This window comes from Macaca mulatta, chromosome 3 (genome assembly GCF_049350105.2).
Source record: "Macaca mulatta isolate MMU2019108-1 chromosome 3, T2T-MMU8v2.0, whole genome shotgun sequence".
Taxonomy (NCBI): domain Eukaryota; kingdom Metazoa; phylum Chordata; class Mammalia; order Primates; family Cercopithecidae; genus Macaca; species Macaca mulatta.
In genome coordinates this window covers 190,798,025-190,818,095 of record NC_133408.1, presented here as the reverse complement: position 1 = coordinate 190,818,095, position 20,071 = coordinate 190,798,025, and the positions used below count along the sequence as shown (strand labels likewise).

The following is a 20,071-nucleotide window of genomic DNA, read 5'->3' as shown; positions in this document are numbered from 1 at the left end:
TTACTTCCTAATGCTGTCACAGCGGGGGTTAAGTTCCAGCATGAATTTGGGGGGTACCGACATTCAGACCGTAGCTTCATATACCCCGCCTCCTACTGTCAGCCTGGGGACCAGGTGGCCACAAAGCATCCTCCTTGCTTCCCTGGAGCCTGTGGCCCCCTCCAAGTTGGCCAAGAGCAGAGGTGAGGTCCCAAGAAACCACCATGCCCAGAGGGGCCTCTGCCTCCCTCGCTTTTTACAGGATTGCATGCAGGGTTGAGCCCACTGACCTCAGGGGTCCCAGAAGCAGGTAGAGACAAAGCCAGGAGCACACAGGCCTCCTTTGGAGATGGTTGGGCTAGAGGTGGTGTGAGGACCTGCTTCTAAGTGACAAACCCAAGGTCAAAAAGCCAGGAGGCACCCTGTCGGTGGTGGCCCCTGCGCTGCAGGGCGGCCTCACCCCTGCTCTTTGAGGGATCGCCCAGGTTCTGGGCTTGACCAGGGGTCCTTGTAAAGGAGGAGAGACAGAGCCTGTGCCCTGTCCCTTCATGGTTTTACAGGGATGTTTTAAACATTTTAGTTATAAAACATTTCAAATGTAAATTGTAAAAAGTAACTAAAACAGACACCTAGGCACCCACTTTTGAAATCAGATAGCAACATTGTGATTTTAAAGAAACGAAGCATTTCAAATCCAGCCAGAGAAAAGAAAGACCTCCCCGATCCTTCCGTGAGCCTGAGGCTGTGGCCGGTGGGGACCACAGCAAGGATGTTGTGGGGCAGTCTCTGGCTGCAAAAGCCCTGTGGTGCCAGTTCATGAGTCTCACCCAACCCTGAGGAGCTGGCGGGCAGAGACTGCACCTGCATTTTAGGGATGGGCAGGGGTTACCATGTTCAGACCCTGGGCTGTGTGCGCGCGCACAGCAGTGCATCAGCCCTTGTGGCCTCCTTAGCGGGAGGTCCTTGTTTCTCATGTTGCACATGAGACAGTGGAAGCTTGGAGAAGACGAGTAATTTGGCCACGTCTCATAGCTGCTGAGGGGTGGAGGCAGGATTTGAACCCAAGACTGTGCGTCTGTGAGCACCACAACGTGTGCAGGGCTGTCACCAGGCGGGTGGCGCGTCCCCCGACACTCTTGCTTGGGAGGAGGATCTCGGAGGATCTGCTGCTCTGGAGCCTGCCAGGCCCTGTGCGGCCTCCTCCCACGCCTGCTGGGCTCCCTTGGAACCCGGGGAGCTGGAGGCCCGCATCTGTGTCCTCAGCAGTGGAGCCCCAGGCCGGTGCCCTCTCCTGCTTCTGCTTGGTTGGATCTCATCGCCGGGAAACTCCTCAGAGCCACCGTGGCTGCGAGGAGCCCTCAGTATCATCCTGCCTTCCCCCTTGGCTCAGGCCTCCCTGGGCCACCTCGCTCTCCCTGTCCTGTTAGGAAACCAGCTAGTGGGAACAGCAAGGCCTCCACAGGCTGAGGACCCTGGGGCTGGGAGTGCCCCCTCGGCCTGTGTGGCTCTGGCTCGTGCTCGGCAGGGTGCTTCTGGGAGGGCTAAACACAGTGCTCACAGGCCCGGTGTGGTGAGGGCCGGCTGCCAGACAGCAGGAGGGCCTTCCCTTTGTCCTCTCCCGCCCTGGACACCCAGCGAGCCTCCCTGGTGCAGGGGCTGAGCAGCACAGAGGTGTGGGGCTACGAAGCTCTCCAGTCCTTGGGGGTCTCTGTCTGAAACGTTCCGCCCTTGCCCACTCCTCTCATTAGAGTCCGAGAGGCTCTGTGACTGACTGGGACTCGAGGACAGGGAGCCTGGCTGGCCCTGGAGCCGGCCACGTGGTGGGGAGATGGCCAGGAAATGCTGCGCTGGCGGTGGTCAGCCTGGCCTCCAGGATGCAGACACGGCGCGGGCCGGGGGTGGTGCGAAGAGGGGTCCTGGGCTTCCACTTGCCCGTGAAGGAAAAGGGAGGATCACGGTACAAGGGCTTTCTGGGCAAGGAGGACTTGTAGGAACCCTGGGAGGAAGGCACGTGCCCAGGTGTCCTGGGGCAGCAGTGTGGACACAGGTGTGTGGAGTGGAAACCAGAAGGTAGGGCCAGGGAAGCCAGGCCCTGCAGGGCCTCCGGGCACCAGGCGGGGAGGGGTGGTCTTTCTCAGGAAGCGGAGGGGCTGTCGAAGACTGTGAGCGGCTGACTGTGTGCCTGGCAGGCTCAAGAAGGTCCATTTGTCCTTCCTGCTGCTGTCCACGTTACTGGCAGGAACTGTGCTCCTGGGTGGTGCAGACGGCTGAGGTCTGAGTGCAGGAATGTTCTGGAACCCTGCCAAAGCTGACATGGGCAGGTGGGCAGTCACACACATCCCTGTCCTTGGGGAGGGGACCATCCAGTTAGGGAGGCCACCTGGGCTGGGGCCCACCATAACCCCAGCAGGGCTTCAGCGCAGGGCCTGAGGGAGGGCAGGCCACTGTCCACAGGAAGCACCCACAGCCTCTGCCTCCCAGAGGCCACGCTGTGCTCCTTGTGGTTCCACTGCCCTCTCTGGCCACAGTGATTGGCCCAAGGCCAGTTAACTCCTTTGACCTGGGCTGTGGCCTGGGTCGTGGAAGCCCTTTCCTCCGCGATTTGAACAGGGAGATAATATGGGGGACCGACAGCGGAAAGTGACCCGGAGCGTGGTTGTGAGGGGAAAGTTAGGAGGGACATGTTCGGGATGCTAGTGGCCAGCGTGGACTGCCTGCCTGCCAGTGGGCCCACTGCCTGCTGACCACAAGGGAAGCGCACTGCGTGCCTGACCTGCTTCTGACTCCTGGTCCCTGGGCCCCAGCAGTGGTGGCAGGTGGCCTCTCTGGGGCATGAAGCCTGCGCCTGTCTCCTGTGCCATCGCGCCAGGTCACTGCAGCTGTGGAGCCTGCCTCTCCGCCCTTGCCTTCTCGTCTGTGACTCTGCTGACCAGGTGCTGGGTGGTGTTTAGTCTAGGGAAATTTACAGAATTATTTTTAATAGTTTCTGCACTTCCCTGGGGCTGCTACTCCTGTCCATCTTGGCGAGGGCCTCTTCCCTTGTCTCCTGGGCCCTTTCTGTGCTTCCTGTGAAACAGCAGCATCAGACAGCTGGGGTGAACCTGTCTCCTAGGCCCTCTTCTCGCTGTGAGCCCCATGAGCAGGGGGAGCAGTGACCCCGTGACAGCCCCCAGCTGTCAGCTCCAGTCCTGGCAGAAGTCTCCCTCACACCCTCGCTCAGGGCTTTCTCTGTCCTGTCTGTCCGTCTGAAGCATGCGAAAGCCCTTCTCTGGAAGCCCTTTCCTCAGCCAGCAAGAGCAAGCAGTTAAGTGCCTGTACCCCACACACCCCCTGGAGGAAGGGGCAGTCCACATCCTAATCCTCAGGGGAAGCAGCTGAGGGGCAGAGTGCCAGGGACTGGCTCAGGGCAGTGTGGGGCTGAGCGGCCAGCCCTGTCGGAGCACTGGCTGTCCCATGGGGCAGGAGGAGCCGCCTGCTTTTGGGTGCTGAAGCGGGCAGTCTGGTGGGGCCTGTGGCGGGGCCATTCCAGGCTCACCCACGGTTTCACCATTGAGACCTGTACACACCCCTTCCCCCCCTATAGAGGGAGAAATCTGGGGTGCTTCAGAGCTGCCCCAGCTGCCAACCCTCCCTGCTCCTCCTCGCAGCTGGTGAACCGATTCGTGTACTCTGGCAGCGCGGACAGGACCGTCAAGTGCTGGCTGGTAGACACGGGGGAGTGTGTGCGCACGTTCACGGCCCACAGACGCAACGTGAGCGCCCTCAAGTACCACGCGGGCACCTGTAAGTGACTTGGCCCGGCACGACCCGCGCCACCCTAGCCTGGCTTCTCCTCCCTGCTTCTTTACTTCCTATGCGATTTTCCCTCATTGAGCCTCGGCTGCCAATCATCAATGTCCAATGGCAGTGCCCCGTCCTTCTCCACACACCCATGCCTGCAGCTGGTTTGCAGAGAAGGTCCAAATAAGGGTTTGGTGGTTCCTCCCCACCTTTCTCCAGGACAGCCTGGGAGACTGGACTGCTGGGAGGGTCTCGGCTCAAAAGCACGTCCCAAAAGGTACATCTTAATTTTCCAAGTGAGACAGTGGGTACCCCTTAATCCAGCCACCTCGAGGACCACATGGGTTTGGCCTCACTTGGCCTTAGGATTTGTATGCAGGGAAGAGAAAATCTAGGTAGCTGTGGTTCCAATGAGGTAGTGGTTTATTTTCTCTCAGGTAGAAGAATTTCAGAGGCTGATGGTCTAGGCTGGAATGAGTGGCTCCACAAAGTAATCAGGCACCCAACTTTCTTCTGTCACTCTGCTTCGTCATCCTTAGCACAGACCTTCTATCTTTAAAGAAGCCTCATGATTCAAGATAGCTGCTACAGTGTCTGCCATCGTGTCATGTTTTAGGCAGGAAGGGAGAGAGGATGGAAGGGTGAAAGGACGCGTCTTCTAGAGAGGATGGAAGGGTGAAAGGATGCGTCTTCTAGCTGAGTTGGTCCCTTTAAGATCTTTCCTGGAAGCTTCATCCAAGGGCTTCCACATACCTCTCTGTCACCGTTCTGTCTGCAAGAGATAGTGAATCATAAAGTCTTTTATTTGAGGAATTTGATGCCAAGATGGAATCAGGGTTATTTTGGAAAGAAAGAAGGGCAAAATGGCTTGTTGAACAGGCAATGAGCTGTCTGTCCTACAGGTCTCAAATTGTCACACACCCGAGCCATTTGGCTCTGCCTCTGAGAGGGAGGAGACGGGGTGGGGGAAGAGTCACAGTGGAATATTCAAGTTGACCTCACAGCAAAGGTGTTGGAGGAAGATAGAATGCAGATATCTGAAAATAGATCCTGACATGCCCTCAGGATTCAGGTGTCTGACACGGAAAAATTATTTTTCGTTTGTTCCTGTGTCCAAGCTTGGAAGTGTGGTTACGGCTCTACTCCCAAGTCTGGGTCCTCTAATTGAACACGAGGAAGGTTCTACTTTCGAAGGTTCTACTTTCAAAAGCTCTGGCGGGTGGCCGCCTAGAACACCTCCCCATGCAGCTGGGGCATGGAGGCTGCAGGGAAAGCGGAGCCTGCAGCCCACTGTTGCCCATCTCGGTTCTTGGTCTTGGCCAGCAAGGCTATGGGATGACCAGACTTTGTTTTTGATCCTCTTCCCACCCACGGGGAGCTCAGCAGCCACACTGGGTTTTCCAGGCCATGTCCATTTGTCTCTGAGTTTGTGGGGGGAAGGCAGAAAGGGGCTAGAAAGAGACCCAGAGATGAAACTTCTCCTCTGGGGCCATTCACTCTATAGTTTTTTAAAGAAAGGCTGGAACAGGCTGGGCACCGTGGCTCATGCTTGTAATCCCAGCACTTTGGGAAGCCAAGGTGGGAGGATCACTTGAACTCAGTAGTTCGAGACCAGCCTGAGCAACATAGCAAGACCCTGTCTCTATAAACTTTTTTTTTTTTTTTTTTTTTTTTTTTTGAGACCGAGTCTTGCTCTGTTGCCCAGGCTGGAGTGCAGTGGTGCAGTCTAGGCTCACTGCAACCTCTACTTCCCAGGTTCAAGTGATTCTCCTGCCTCAGCCTCCCGAGTAACTGGGACTACAGGTGTGTGCCAACCACACCCAGCTAATTTTTGTATTTTTAGTATAGACGGGGTTTCACTGTGTTGGCCAGGCTGGTCTGAAACCTGATCTTGTGATCTGCTCCGCCAGCTTCAGCCTCCCAAAGTGCTGAGATTACAGGCGTGAGCCACTGCGCCCAGCCCCCCCATTTTTTTTTTAATTAGCTGGGTGTAGTGGTGCATGTCTGTGGTCCCAGCTGTTCAGGAGGCTGAAGCGGGAGGATCATTTGAGCCCAGGAGTTCAAGGTTAACAGTGAGCTATGATCGCACCACTACACTCCAGCCTGGGCAACAGAGTGAGATCCTGTCTCCCTGTCTCAAAAAAAAAAAAAAAAAGAAGGCTGGGGAACAAGTACCCACAGAGCACCCTCAGATAGGTAGCCCAGCACCCTTACCCCCAGGTGGTCCTGCCCCTTCTCCCCAAGGTCCCAGGCAGGCTTGCGCCCTAGCTGCCCACCGTAGTTACCTGCTCATTGACAGACCAGGACTTCCTCCCTCCCTCTCCACCTCCCATTTCCCTGTGAGCGTTTCCTGGGACGTCTGCCAGGTGTACTGTCTGCCTCAAGTCCTAGCAACAGGGTTGGCTTCAGAGAGCCCAGCCTAGGCCAAGTGAGTTCTTCTAGTCCACATCCTCAGTGTGGCTTCCTGACTAGCAGCAGCTTGTCACTTAAAACTGGCTAGAAATGCAGATTCTCAGGCCCCGTCTGCTAAAACAGATTCTGGGATGCGGCCCCATGCTCTGTGGCTAAGCCTCCAGGTGACAGATGCAGGCTGCTGTTGGAAAACGATTGGACTAAGTTCTTAGGAAAAAACCCCAGGGAGAGAGAGCCACCTGGGGGAGGAGACAGACTGAGGGCGGAGGCTCGCCCCCGCTAGGGGTCCTGGGGTTGCGTGATCATGAATCCCAGAGGACTGGGCTTTGATTTGGGGGCTGATCCATTAATGAGGATGGGAGGATAAGGCTGCGACGCAGCGGAAGGTGGGCGGACGCGACTTGAGGACCTTACGGTTATCCCCAGGCAGGGTCCTCCCAACCAGGCACGGGAACCAACTTCACCAAACCGCGGAGTGGGGACTGGGCCCGGGCGGTGTTCAGCAGGGGCAGGGCTAGCTGGCGCGCAGGCATCTGCAGGGTGGAGCCCAATAACTGTGGGGATCCCTGTTTCTCTGGAGGGGCGCTGTCCACTTCCCATATGAGCCTCAGGATACCCCCGTGGGGCGGAGTCCCGGAGATGCCCCAGGTCACGCTCTCGTCGCCCTAGGTCACGCTCTCGCCGCCCCATCCCTGCCTGCGGGGGGCCGGGCAGGGAGGGAGGGAAGGAGGAAGGGAGGGAAGGAGGAAGGCCCAGCGCGCCCTGTGTGTCCGCAGTGTTCACGGGCAGCGGGGACGCTTGCGCCCGGGCCTTCGACGCGCAGTCTGGAGAGCTGCGGAGGGTGTTCCGGGGCCACACATTCATCATCAACTGCATCCAGGTAGGTCCCTCCGCCTTGCTCAGGGCCGCTGCCCGTGGGAGGGAAGGTGCCCTGCCCAGATCCATCCATGCCGGCGGCCGCGTCCCCCCGCCTACCGCCTCGCCAGTGACGCCCGCCCCTGCGCCCGCAGGTGCACGGCCAGGTGCTCTACACCGCCTCGCACGACGGCGCCCTGCGCCTCTGGGACGTGCGCGGGCTCCGAGGTGCCCCGCGGCCCCCTCCGCCCACGCGCAGCCTCTCACGCCTCTTCAGCAACAAGGTGGGCTGCGCCGCCACGCCCCTGCAGCCGGCCTGACCCCGCGGGGGCCCTGCCGACGCCAGCCCAGACGCCCATCGGCTCCCAGAGCGCCCTGCCCTTCTCCCCGCGGCTGTGGCGCCCGATGGCCGGGGAGGAGCGAGGAAGCCCGGGCGGGAGGAGAGCCCGGCGCAGGCGTCTGGTTTTTCTTTGGTGGCCAGGAGGCGCTGGGAGCGGGAGTGCTCGCCCTCGGGACCGCCCTCTTTTCCCTTTTAGGGTGACTCCTGCCCTCCCTCCCCCATCCCTGACCTGGCGAAAGGCCTAGTCTCAGGGACCCTCCCACCTTAGGGGCTGCAGGCGGACTGCCCCAGCTCCCCCAGCCCCAGGAAACAGGGCCTTTCCTGCTGAAAGGAAGTGACTTTACAGAAGCCACTGAATCTGGTTATTTTGGCAAATTGTCTGTCTCGAGGGCCTTGGGGGGAACTAAAATACACAGCCTGAAAGTTCAAAGTACTCCTGTGTCCTCTTTTTGTTTTGCAAACTGAGTCTTAGCTTCCTTTCGGATCTTGAGATTCCAGGAACCCAGGGCGGCGGGCCTCCTGCCCTCTGCCTCTCACACCGGCCTGGGCAGCTTTGGGGGTGACTTGTGGAGATGCGGGGCTGCCGCCAGTGTCACTGGTGCAGGGAGTGGACTTGGAAGAGGCCAGGGAGCAAGGGAGCGGCTCTTTAGCCTGTGCAGGTGACAGCGGGGACCCCGCTTGGGAGCTCTCATCATTTTCTGGCATGAATCTGGGAAGTTCCTTCAGGGCCTGGAGTGGGGGGAGGGGGAAGGGACGGGCAGCAGCCCCATCCCCGGGCTCGTGCACAGGAGTCAGGGCAGTGCCTGATGCTGGGAGGTGCAACACACACGCCAGAGCCACCGAGCACCCAAGGGGAGCCCTGTGCGCAGGGGCTCAAGGGGCCAGTGGGGCTCAGTCTGCCGAGAGGCCCTGCAGGAGGCCCCTCAGCACCCTTCACAGCACCTGGAGGGGGCGCTCTTCAGCCCCTTGGTGGTGCCGCTTTCTGCATCCATGTGCCCCGGTTGGCCCAGGTGCCAGGAGAGAAGCTGCAGGTGACAGTGTCTGCCGTGAAGAGCTCATCTCGCTGCAGAGAGAAGCATCTGCTGCAGGAGCAGCCCCTTCAAGTGGAGCAGCCCTTTCAGGTAGAGCAGCGTGCACTTCGTAGTGTTAATGCAGAAAATACTTCATCAGAGAGGGCCAGGGCCGCCAGGGCTCACCTGCCAGGCCTGATGGACGGGTCCACCCTCGCCCGGATGAACAGGTAGGGATTGCACTGTGGGCAGTAGGAAGGAAGGGACGCAGGCGCTGTAACTCCTGTAGGCCAAACCTCCAAACCCTGGGAACCAAAGCGACCCCGACCCCCACCCCAGGAAAAAGGGCTGGTTGGGAGGCAAGCAGATCCGTGCAGGAGAAGCCGCAGAAACGGCACCACGCACTGTTCTCTGGGTGAGACTTAAGCACACACAGACCTGGGGTCTTGTGTTAGGTCTTGTGCCAGGTCTTGCTGCGACCCGGAACCACTGGGGCCTGTGGCTGCCGCAAGGGGCGTGTCTACCAGAGAGGAGCTTTCCATCGTGCTGAAGGGACGGTTCCGGAGGTGCAGGCCAGAGAACCGCCTTGAGTGCTGCCTGCGGGCAGTGCTGCCGGCCGGCCCTGAGCCTGTGCAGACGCTGGCACTGACTCCTGCCTGCCGAAGACACTGTTGCTTGGTGATGCTGCACGCTGGCCTGAGCAGCCCCTCACTGATATGTCAGCTCCAGTCCCCACCTTATCCAACCACATCAGAGAATGGAGCACGCATCAAGCCATCCAGAGAAACCAAATGGGGTGCGGACCCAAATCACGGGCGCTGCACTCACTCAGCATTTTTATAGCAACACACATTGGGGTAATTTCTACTTCCACCGCACAGAGAGCTTTGCGAGATGCTGAGGACATAAAGACAGCCAGATGTCCATTCTCTCTCTGGTTTCTGAGAGCCAGAGAGACATGGTGAGTGAGAGACTCTGATCTCCTGAACCCAGGCCTGGTCCCCTTCCAGCCACACCACTGTCGCCTTGCTATGAACGAAGAAACGAGGTGTCTGCTTTTGATAAATTGATTGAGTTGGCTAAGAGAGGAAGGACAGGAGCTACCCATAGGACATATGGGCAGGAACACAGGGACACGGTAGGGCAGTGATCAGCATCAAGGACACCTAACCAGTTGTGCACACCATCATGCTGGCATGGGCTGCCCTCACCTGCCTGCCACACGCCCCTGCCTACTCCTGCTCCTCTAGTGGCATCCAGCCTCCCCACTGTGATCAGCAATCATACCATCCGCCGCCACTCTTCTCCCCACAACTCACACCTTCTGGCAGCCATGAACATGTCACTCTCAGACTGTCCTGCCCCAAATACTATCTCATTTGTCCCACATCTAGACTGTTCTTTGTCCCACCGCTAGAATGTTCTTTTTCCTTTGACTTCCCAAGGAGAACCCTCCCAGGCCCCCTCCTCTGCAACGGTCTCTCCTTCTCCAGCCTCAGCACCCTCCTGCCCCCTCCGCCACCACCTGTCCAGTTCCACAGGGTCAGTTGTAGGTACAGCAGGCCTGGCCCGAGTCTCCATGCCTGCAGGGCAGCCGTCCTGGATATAGCGCATGCCCAGAACTGCCCCCACAACCGGCTTCCTGTGCAGCTCGCTCTTCACAAGACAGGGAAGAGTTTTGGGGCCTGCTGGTGTGTCACTGCTTCTATGATGGCTAAAAACAGCTGGGAAGCTAGAAGACACGCCTGAACCAAGCTCAGGACAGCGACTTGCTAGCAAAAAGCTTCAATTCAGGCCCCAAATCCAAGTGTGGCATTGTGTCAAATGAGGCTGAGACTTCACGTCACCTCAGCTCACCAGGCACTTCTGAGGCAAACCCTGATAGGTGGATTTCAGTCCCCTGCCCAGGATCCACCCCAGCCCCACTTGGCATGTGGCATCTTTCACAGCAGGTGCCCTCTGCTGCCTCTGAGGTCATCCTTCCATCTCCTCACAAAACACTGGAAACAAACATCTTGCAATCACGATGAAGCACTAGTCACCCAGACGCTTTCCACACCTGCAGCTGGGGAGGCTGAGTCAATTACTGTAAAGTCTGGGTGACAACTTTTGAATATATTTTCCACCTTTTATTTCCATCAGTATCATCCATTTAAGAAGAATGACAAGAAGTTTCCCATCAGTTCAAACTGGACCACCCACGCTTTATGAAAAGGTTAGAGCATTTCAGCCGGTCCCACATGACCCATCCGTCTTCAGTCAGTGCCTTCTGGAAGGGAGGAAAAGTCTTGGATGCACCTGGAACTCAATCCACTCGGCATCTGGCTGCTGCTGCAGTCTTGGGGCTGGAAGGAGCCCCCACTGGGTGCACATCTACAGAGGAGTACGTGGCGCAGTGAGGATGGTTACTGCTGGAGCCGACACACAGCGAACTACATACTTTTAGAAAGAGCCTCTGTCACATGGATAGAACAACAAAAAACCCCCACAAAAACCTGGAGAAAATATATCTAAGCCTCTGATAGATCTCTTAGCTAGCAGTGAGTTCAGTATGACAGCACAGCGTCTACAAATATTAATTAAAAATAAATTGCTTTGGTTAGCATTTAAACCTTTCCCATTCAGTAAAAGATTTCTGTAATGAGGAATGCTGAACATATATAAAGTCTGACAATCTTGAATTTCCGGGGCGTGTTTTACTGAACTAAGTGCATAAAACACTGGCGCCCCAGGCTGAAGGCGTCTGCTGCGACCTGGTGTGGCCCCCAAGGCCAGCGCCTCATCACTATGCCCCACAGCACTTGGAAGACTTAAAGGCTGATTTGAGGGGTGGGGGAAGGGTGGCACAGGAACCCATGGGGCACCCTGGCAGAGATGGCAGCGTGGGAAGCAGGAAGGCCATGGGCAGTGGGTGCATGAGGCAGGCAAGCCGGGCAGATGGAGCCACAGCTGGAGAGGAAGTGGTCGGGATGCCCTTCCCAGGACCCTGCCCTGGACACCTTCCCCAGGATCCCTGTTCTGCGGGACCTCTGTTCCTTCCCATTTCAGGGTAGAACACCAAGCTAGGGAAGGGGTTAGGGACGCAGACCCGGGAGGCAGATGGAACGACCTACACCAGGCCAGAGGAAGCTTCTTCCCCGAGACCACGCATGAAGGCCCTGGGACCCCTCCTGGCCTTGTCCCCTGCCCGCCCCCTCCTACACCCAAAGAGGAACTTGCAATTCAGATAAAAAGTAAGAACAGAAAGAGCTGCATTCGCCTTTTCATAGTGATAGCATTTATAAGCAGAAAATTAGCACTATTTCTGTTCATTATTTAGTTTTTCTTTGTTGCTGACTTCATATTTTCTACATAGGATAGGTACTCTGCAATAATCATTTCTTCGTCTTCCAGAGTTGAGTCAAGATAGTCTTCCTCATGCTCCGGAATGTCTTCCAGTATCTCATTGACGGCCTCTGTCTCCATGTCTTCGTCTGTTGAGGCACTAGAGGTTCCTACAATAAAATACCGCGGGAGTAAGTGAATTATGTGAGGATTGTCCTGAGGACACTGCACAACCACAGTCAACCTCAGACTGTGCCTCCTGCTGGCCACACTGTCCAGGCGGCCAGCCCAGCGACGTCAGGGGACGCCCCTCTCAGTCTCCATGTCTGACGTGGCCTAGGGTACCAGCCCCATCTGTTGGCTTCTGAAGACACTTTGCTGTCAACGTGGCCCTCAGAGACCTCAGACCTACCTGCAGAGTCAGAAGGGGATGTGGCTGGCGGAGACAAAGAGTCTTCCGGCGACAGCGGCAGGTCGGGGGGCAGGCTTCCTCCGTTGTGAGCAAGGGTCTGGGCAGCCAGCTGGACGTTGCCTCTGAACACTCTCAGCGCAGCTTCGGCAACAAGTGCATCAAAACCCATGTACACCAACTAGGGGAGAGGGCAGGGTCACAGCCTCGGCCACCCCCATCACCCACAACGAGCAGACAGCCGGCTCTCATATTTAAGAGCTCCCGGCATGCGCACCATGGCCCTTTCGGCACAAGTCATGCTTCTGTGCAACGGGAGCGTGGAGCAACCTGGAAGGGGGGCTTGGAAGACTCGAGTCAGGTGCGTCAGTAAGCAGCCATCTCGGGACAGGCAGTGACCTCGGGCTGAGAGCAAGGCGCCACGCCAGTCTCACCACGAGCACCGTGAGGTCAGTGGCCACAGCATACAGGCATGCTAATGCGTGTGGGGGGACAAATGTGGACAGAGTTGTCACTTGGGACACAAAGCTGGATGGGTTTCACAGGTCACAGTGACATCCTTTTAGGTCACAGGCAGATAAATGGGACTGATGTAAACAGCGGTGCATAGGAAAAGGAGGCAAACCTAAAGAGAGCTTCCTGACACTTCCCCAGATTTCCTGCTTTCCAAGGAGGCCTCCCCTGCCCTCTGTTGCTGCGTGGGTGGCCTCTGAGGTGGAAGGTTACACCTGGAGCCTGGGAGCCAAGGTTTCAGCACGGACTCCCCCAGTCCTGCGGCCTGATTCACCCGCGTTACCCCAAGCAACCCCACCCAAGGCTGTCCAAGCTGAGGGCACAAAGACGTGTCACTCACTTGGTCAATGTTTTCCTGGGAAGGACTTTCTTGACGGTTGTCGGTTTCAGGATTGGAATCATTAAACCACCACATCTGAGGATTGCTGAGCAGAATCTAAAACACACAGGAACACCCTTTACCCACCACTAAGCTCTTCACACATTCAGACAGGAACCACACCCTGCCGTGTGCTCAGCAGACCCAGCCGTCCTCTGCTGCTATGAGGCAGGGAAAGGGGCTCCCGCCCAGGCTGATGTGCCCAGAAGGCTTCTAGCCAGAGACCGGGACAGTTGGGGTTTGAAGGAGGAGCAAGACTAGTCAGGGGAAAGATCCCTTCTGACAGAGCAGGAAGGGACGAGAGCAGGCGGAAGCGCATCCAAGCAAACAGGGTTCGTCAGAGCCACAGACAGAAAGGTCTCTTAAGCAGCTCAGGGCTGCCTGATTGATCTTTGAAAGTGTCATGTCCTCTAGACTTAAAATATCAGGCAGGTAGTAGAGTTATTTTGACCCTTGGTTTCTTCGTCACACAATACTTAATCTTAAAAGAGTCTGTGGAGACTTTCCTTTCCAACACTCAATACTTCTGTGTTGACTGGAGGTATTTATGTGCTACTCCTATAATTCCAATCTACTTCGAGACCCATCAGTCCCTTCGGATGTTCAGAATTTCCCACCTCTTCATATTTCTCCAACACAAAAAAATCAAAGTAGATATTCAAATACAATTTTAAAATTTAACGTATACATTAAATATACATATACATCATAACAGAAGTACTGACTTGTGGAGCCTTCCAGGGAACAGGGCAGGGATAAGAGACAAAGGCAGGGTGGACCCCCGTGCCTGCTGCACCCACACCCACCTCAGCAGGGCAAACGAGTACACCTGCCCTGCCCTCCACCTGCCTCCACCCCCATCTTGCCCCCAGCCCCGCCCCCAGCATGCACACAACCTAAGCTAGCTCCTGCCTGCCATGCTGCCCCAGCATCTGCCTGGACTGCTGCCTCCACGCAGCCAGCCCCCTGCCTCCCGTGCACCCCTGGGGACTCCCTACCACGCGTGCTCTGAGTTTGTCTCTCACTGAGCTGTGGGGCTGAGGGCAGAGGGCGCTTCCATACCAAGCTGCCGAGACGCAGCACAGCACCTGCCCTACTGAGGATTCCATCTGCTTCTCCAACACAGGGAAGGAAGCGGCCCAGGTAAAGTCACTGCTGTCTGGATCCCAACCTGCTGTCACTCCTGAGGGGTTCTTTGAGAAGCTTCCCCTTTGCCAACATGTACTATGGACTAAATAAATAAAACTAGATACTTAGTTAAAATTTTAATGCCAAACAATTATACTGCAAGTTGAATTACCATTCTCTTTTTCTGCTGTGGAAACGGCCTGTTTACACTACACTCTGCTGCACACACAAACCCTACATCAAGTCCTGGCCTGTGGACTCCGCTGGTGTGGACAGGCACCGTGTTCTGGAGCCAGGCCTGGGCCAGGCACTGAGCATGGGGCCTCATGGGGCCTCACATGGCCTCTGTTGGGGCTGGAGCCCAGGAAAAAGCTGCCCTTCAGATCTGATGACGGGCCAGCCCATAGGAGTGAGCCTGGGAGGACGCCCGAGAGCCATGGAGGGAGCTCTGGGCAGGACCCACTGCTCAAGGACAAGGCCAGAGGCCCCGAGGGAGCGGCTACCTTCAGGGCCTCGTCCAGGTTCCCGCTGGCTGCGTGGAGCGCCTGCTGGGCTGCGTGCGTGGAGTAGCCCATCCCTTTCAGAGACCTGATGTTCTCGAGGCGGCGTCTTTTCTTCTCTTTTTCCTCCTTCCTTATTTGGGCCAATTCCTTTAGGAAAACAGCAAAGTCCCATCCCAAGTTAGGGACTGAGATTTCACAGCATCTCAGTCTACACTCTGCAGGATTCTCGGGGTTTCCAGGCAAAGCCAAAAAACCAAAGCAAAGCACAGCAGGACCTCTGTCTACCTCTTTTCACCCAGCCAAATGGCAGAGGTGCCACAGAGGCAGAGGGGTGGTGGAAGTGCTGCTTCTGAGGGCAGGCAGTGGAAGTGAGACGCCTGTGGGGCAGGAAGGAGGTGCCTCATGAGCCCTGCCATCCGGCATCAGGATGGGCCACTCGCCCAGCCCAGCGCGCTCCCACTGCAGAGGTCGCAGGCGTGAGGTGCATGGATTCTCTTCTAGCAACTGGGCAGAAGAGCTTTCTGCATGTGGTGGGAAGGCCTTCCAGCCTTTGATGAATCGCCCAGGGACTCAAATTCAAATGTGATGTGGAGTCAGGGGGCTCCTGGGCAATGCCATGGTTGATGACCCACCCACCACAGCTTGGGGAGCAAGGACTCCAGGGCCTTCTGAGGCCTGTCATTCCATTCAGAACCCACAGAATGCCCAAGGGACAAAGGTCATCTAACCTCTTGGTTCTCAACCCTGTTTCTCAGAGTTGCCTGCCATTGCTGCAGGAGCACAAGGCGGCTGCATAAGGTTCTAGTCTCTTCGCCTCTCCCACCCAGGGCCAATCAGGAGGGTTCCCAACTTATTTTGTAAACTAGTATGCCCATAAACATGTCACTTAAAAAGGGGATTTTGCTGCTTAAAAACAACAACAAAGTAAGTTTGAAAACCAGGAATTTAATCCAACCTCATTATTTTCCCAACAAGGAGACAGAAAGCTTTCAACAAAGCTAAGTGACTGCCACATTCTCCCAGGGAGACCAGCTCCACCATCAGCAGCAGTGAGGACGGGGGAGAAAACAGACTCCCCTCCTTCCAGAGACCTGCTCCTGCCTCCCACCCAGCCCAGGCAACAGGCGCCTCCCTGCGTTTTCCCCACAGCAAGAAAGTGGCCTCATCTCTTAGGAAAACAAAAGCACCATCATCATGGAACCAGACTCCACAGTGCCACGGTAGGAGCAGGCAGAGCAGAGTGGCTGCTGGAAACATCTCCAGGGATGAAGATACCTGTACACTCATGGCCTGTCTCTATCACAGGAGAACCTCCCCTAGTTGGTGTACATGGGTGCCTCTCTGCACCCCGAGAATCCAGCTGCACCAGGCCTGTCTCATGCCCCCATTACGTGCTCTACCTCTCAGCGGCCAGTCTCCCCCAGCTCCAGCCCCACTGCACAGCGCAGTGGGCTCCGTCATTCCAGTCACCTACCTAAAAGCCCACAGCAGCTCCCGACCACCTCCCCACACTGAGGCACCAGCTCCTTATTATGCTACTCAGGGCTCCCACTCCCTAGCCCCAACAGCGCTTCCAAACTGACCTTATCCTGCCACACAACCCAACCACGCACGCCAGCAGGAGCCTTTCATGCCACTCACATTTGCACTTTTATTCACACTTACACTCCACATAAAATGCCTTTACTGGTCCCATCCTCTGCTTTCAATACAGTTTCTTCCATTTATATTCCAAAAGGCTATGAAGCATGCCTAACATCCAAGCACAGAGAAGGACGCTGCCAGCCAGCAGACCTGGGCATTACCTAACACAGACCTCACATCAACTGGGAGCTTCGAAGAACACTTCCTTTCATTACAAATGTCTTAGTCTGTTTCCTTTTAATCATGTAAACACACGTGAGAAAATTATTTTCTGATATATTTCTCTTTATACTAAGATGAGTTAGAAAGATAAAGTAGATCAATCAATGACAGTACTGCACTGAAGTGGCTACAGTTAAGTAGAATCAGATTTCAAGAGAGAGACATTGTATGGTCACAAGCAGCTGGGACAACCTCTTAGGAAGGCTGCCTCTCATAGTCTGGCCATACTGAAGCATGATCTGTGATCTCTGTTTCTACAGCTGTTGCTTTTTGCCAGATGAGAAACTGGTCTGTACTCAGGGCCATGTTGCACAAAAAATATAAACTTTAAAAATTATGTATTAAAGGCTGGGTGCAGTGGCTCACACCTGTAATCCCAGCACATTGGGAGGCCAAGGTGGGAGGACTGCTTGAACCCAGAAGTTTGAGACCGACCTGGGCAACATGGTGAGACCCCATTTCTACAAAAAATACAAACAAAAATCAGCCAAGAGCTCTTGGCAGGAGGATCAGTGGAGCCCAGGAGATCAAGGTTGCAGTGAGCCATGATCATGCCACTGCACTCCAGCCTGGACAACAGAGCAAGACTCTGTCCCAAACAAAAACAAAGAATTTACATTCAGCTCAGTGAGATGCCCACACCTAGAATGTTGGAACTCCGTGGGCAGCAGCTTTCTCTCGCTCATCTAAAGCTCCGATAGGAGCCCACTTTCTGTGGGACATTGTTTTTGTCTTTCCAGCACCCATTCTACCCCTCCCTGAGGTGTGGGAGGCTGCTCCAGCTCCCCAGGTGGCCCCTGAACGGGCTAAGGTGGCGACCCTCTATCTCTTGCCACAGGCCTGAGCCAGTCTTGGCATTCCTCCAGCCTCAGTGACAACAGGTTCAAGGCTTCCCAATCACAAGAAGCTCAGGATTTTCCCTGAGGATTCTGGGACAGGGATTATGGCCTTTGGTATGATTGGATGACACTGATGACACGGGGTGGGGGGTGGGGTAGAGAGACAGACCTCAGGTCCTCGGTGACATCAGTAAGCCACTGAATCACCTAACCCTGAGACCCATCCTACTTCTGGACTTTTTACAAGTAAACAGGCCAATAAATCCCGTCACATCCCTTTTTTTGATGTTTAGGCAATTTTGGTTTTTTGTTGTTGTTGTTGCTTTCAGCCAAAAGCATCCTAACCAATAACACCCATTGGGGTGGAAGAGGGAGCACGATCAACTGCACTATACACACTGTTGTTTTTTATTTGCATTTTCTCCAAGGGCTTTTAACTTCAGAAATGTACAAGTGATGTGATTCCACTATGCTTTAAAAGACCGCCTCTGAGCTACAGCTCTTCCCATGTGTAAGATGAGAAGTATCTGTCCTATGGCCTCTCGGGTGGTCACAGGCAGAAGTGAATGACATGAGTGTGACAATGTTTTATGAACTATAGTCTCATACACTGATGAGAATTGTTTTCCAAATGATCTCATTTTAAAACACTAGCTTTCCAGATGCTAATAAAATCTTACTGGTAGTGGAGCAATAGTAAAGCAACAAATCAGTATCAGCAATGTTTGTTTTTCTGTTAGTACTTAATTAGACCACGTAAAACTCAAACACACAGAACTCAACTTTTCAGCCCATCGCAGTGGCTCACACCTGTAATCCCAGCACTTTGGGAGGCCAAGGCAAGCAGATCACTTGAGGTCAGGAGTTCGAGACAAGCCTGGCCAAAATGGTGAAACCCCATCTCTACTAAAAATACAAAAAGTAAAGCTGGGCATGGTGGTGGGCACCTATAATCCCAACTACTCAGGAGGCTAAGGCAGAAGAATCACTTGAACCTGGGAGGCGGAGGTTGCAGTGATCACGCCACTGCACTCCAGCCTGGGTGACAGAGTGATACTGTCTTGGAAAAAAAACAAAAAAGAACTCAGCTTTTCAAAGTCTCTGCCTTTACCTACTCATTGACTTCTATAGCAAGACCCAAAGGACCACGATTGGACTAGGCGAGAGAGAGGTAACGACCACAGTTGGTGTTGTAAAAGGAGAAACCCAAGCAGCCCTGGGACTGCTCACTATGGCATCAACCCATGAATCCACTCCCTCTCTGGCATCATGTGGGCAAACAACCACGGGGCTTTCCTGCTCCCATCCTAATACCCCGAGGCTGCTTTTATCCTTCGGGATTATCCTAGTGTTTAGCAAAAAGGGAAACGAGGTAACATACATTTGAGGATTCTAGAGACTTCTGTGGCTGGAGTTTACAGCTAGAAAGGGCCTGTGAGATAATCTAGTACCAACTTCTTGTTTTGGCAAAAGAAGAAAAATGGTTCTCCTGCTAATATTCCACCATGATCTCCCTCTAGGCCTCAGTTATTTTACCGCAGGACATACTGGATAGAATAAGGATCCCTCCAACTCCAAAATCCTAAGGTTTTCTTTAATGTACTTAATTGTTTCAAATGATTATAGTTTTTTAACCTGTGCTTTCATAATATAATACAACTTGTTTCTATAATTCGACTTATGTTTCTAGGCAAGGATGCAATCTCCAACTTTAATAAAGACCTCATGAAAAAACAATTTTCTGTTTTTAAAATGACTTCCAGAAAGAGAGTTAAAGAGAGAAAGGGGACTGTTTGCCACCACAGCAGGAAACAAAACTAAGGAAACTGCAGCATGTGAAAAATGATCCAATTGAAAAAGACAAGTTTCAGCCAGGCACAGTGGCTGACGCCTATAATCCCAGGACTTTGGGAAACTGAGGTGAGCTCATCACTTGAGGTCAGGAGTTTGAGACCAGCCTGGCCAACATGGTGAAACCCGTCTCTACTAAAAATACAAAAATTAGCTGGGTGTGGTGGCGGGCACCTGTAATCCCAGCTACTCAGGAGGCTGAGGCACGAGAATTGCTTGAACCCGGGAGGGGGAGATTGCAGTGAGCCAAGATCGTGCCACTGCACTCCAGCCTGGACGACAAAGTGAGACTCTATCTCAAAAAAAAAAAGTTTCTCCTTCCTTCCCAATCTGGAGTAATGAAGAGTTCCTTGTTATTAACACCTCCTGTGAGACTATCTTTTTTTGTTCTTTCATACCCAAGAGAGCTAAGGCATTGTAAAAGTGGGTACCTCTCTGCGGTTGGTAATATGAGTGGCCGCATGATCCACGTTCCCATCACACGCCCTCAGGCCAAGCCGGGCTTCCTGGGCAGTAAATCCCAACTGCAACAAATTGTCCACTTTCGATGGATCGATATATAGCTCTTTCAAGAGCTGACGTGCCTAGAGACAGGGAGAAATGTAAGAATCATGTAACCATGGCAATACTTAAAGCTTAATACAAAGTTAAAGCCTAAAAGAAATTAGATTGTGCCCAATGTGAATTAAAGGGCATCAGATTTTGGATAAAATCTCTAAACTAGGCCTGTTATTAACAAGTACAAATGGAAAGAGACCAACACCATCTCTACTCACATTACACAGCCTCAGCACACCAGGAAAGAGGCTGGCTGTTGTGGAAGTGACTGGTATCCACTTTTTTTGTGGCAACAAAAGCCCCTGAATTTGAGCTGTACACGTGG

General features: G+C 54.4%; 3 protein-coding genes across 17 annotated transcripts in view; 2 read left to right on the top strand and 1 right to left on the bottom strand.

The window, feature by feature from the left end:
- The window catches only part of WDR86 (WD repeat domain 86), a 31,773-nt gene extending 23,697 nt beyond the window's left edge, over positions 1-8,076 (top strand). For 3 of the 8 annotated variants that reach the window (XM_015135311.3, XM_077997736.1, XM_077997735.1), the window contains 3 exons: positions 3,627-3,762; positions 6,948-7,051; positions 7,182-7,796. In XM_015135311.3, the coding sequence (XP_014990797.2) occupies positions 3,627-3,762; positions 6,948-7,051; positions 7,182-7,346 (405 nt within the window). In that variant the 3' untranslated portion in view covers positions 7,347-7,796. Of the gene's footprint in view, positions 1-3,626; positions 3,763-3,978; positions 4,037-6,947; positions 7,052-7,181; positions 7,797-7,857 lie in introns of those variants that run through there. The other 5 variants (XR_013415716.1, XM_077997732.1, XM_077997731.1 and 2 more) reach the window with 5 other exon arrangements.
- A 96-nt stretch (positions 8,077-8,172) lies between these two features.
- Positions 8,173-14,264, top strand: LOC144340023 (uncharacterized). Of its 3 annotated transcripts, XM_077997750.1 has the most exons (5): positions 8,173-8,606; positions 8,832-9,514; positions 10,519-10,591; positions 11,770-12,558; positions 14,128-14,264. In XM_077997750.1, the coding sequence occupies exons 1-2, from the start codon at positions 8,173-8,175 to the stop codon at positions 9,217-9,219; spliced, it is 822 nt and encodes a 273-aa protein (XP_077853876.1). In that variant the 3' UTR covers positions 9,220-9,514; positions 10,519-10,591; positions 11,770-12,558; positions 14,128-14,264. The 3 variants fall into 3 exon arrangements, with proteins under 3 accessions (XP_077853876.1, XP_077853874.1, XP_077853875.1); XM_077997748.1 differs by having other exon boundaries at positions 8,832-9,337; positions 11,770-14,264; XM_077997749.1 differs by having other exon boundaries at positions 11,770-14,264.
- The window catches only part of NUB1 (negative regulator of ubiquitin like proteins 1), a 33,984-nt gene continuing 24,396 nt past the window's right edge, over positions 10,484-20,071 (bottom strand). For all 6 annotated transcript variants that reach the window (XM_028846487.2, XM_077997730.1, XM_015135308.3 and 3 more), the window contains 5 exons: positions 19,620-19,772; positions 14,633-14,779; positions 12,963-13,058; positions 12,113-12,290; positions 10,484-11,870 (listed from right to left, as the gene is read on the bottom strand). In XM_028846487.2, the coding sequence (XP_028702320.1) occupies positions 11,692-11,870; positions 12,113-12,290; positions 12,963-13,058; positions 14,633-14,779; positions 19,620-19,772 (753 nt within the window). In that variant the 3' untranslated portion in view covers positions 10,484-11,691. The remainder of the gene's footprint in view (positions 11,871-12,112; positions 12,291-12,962; positions 13,059-14,632; positions 14,780-19,619; positions 19,773-20,071) is intronic.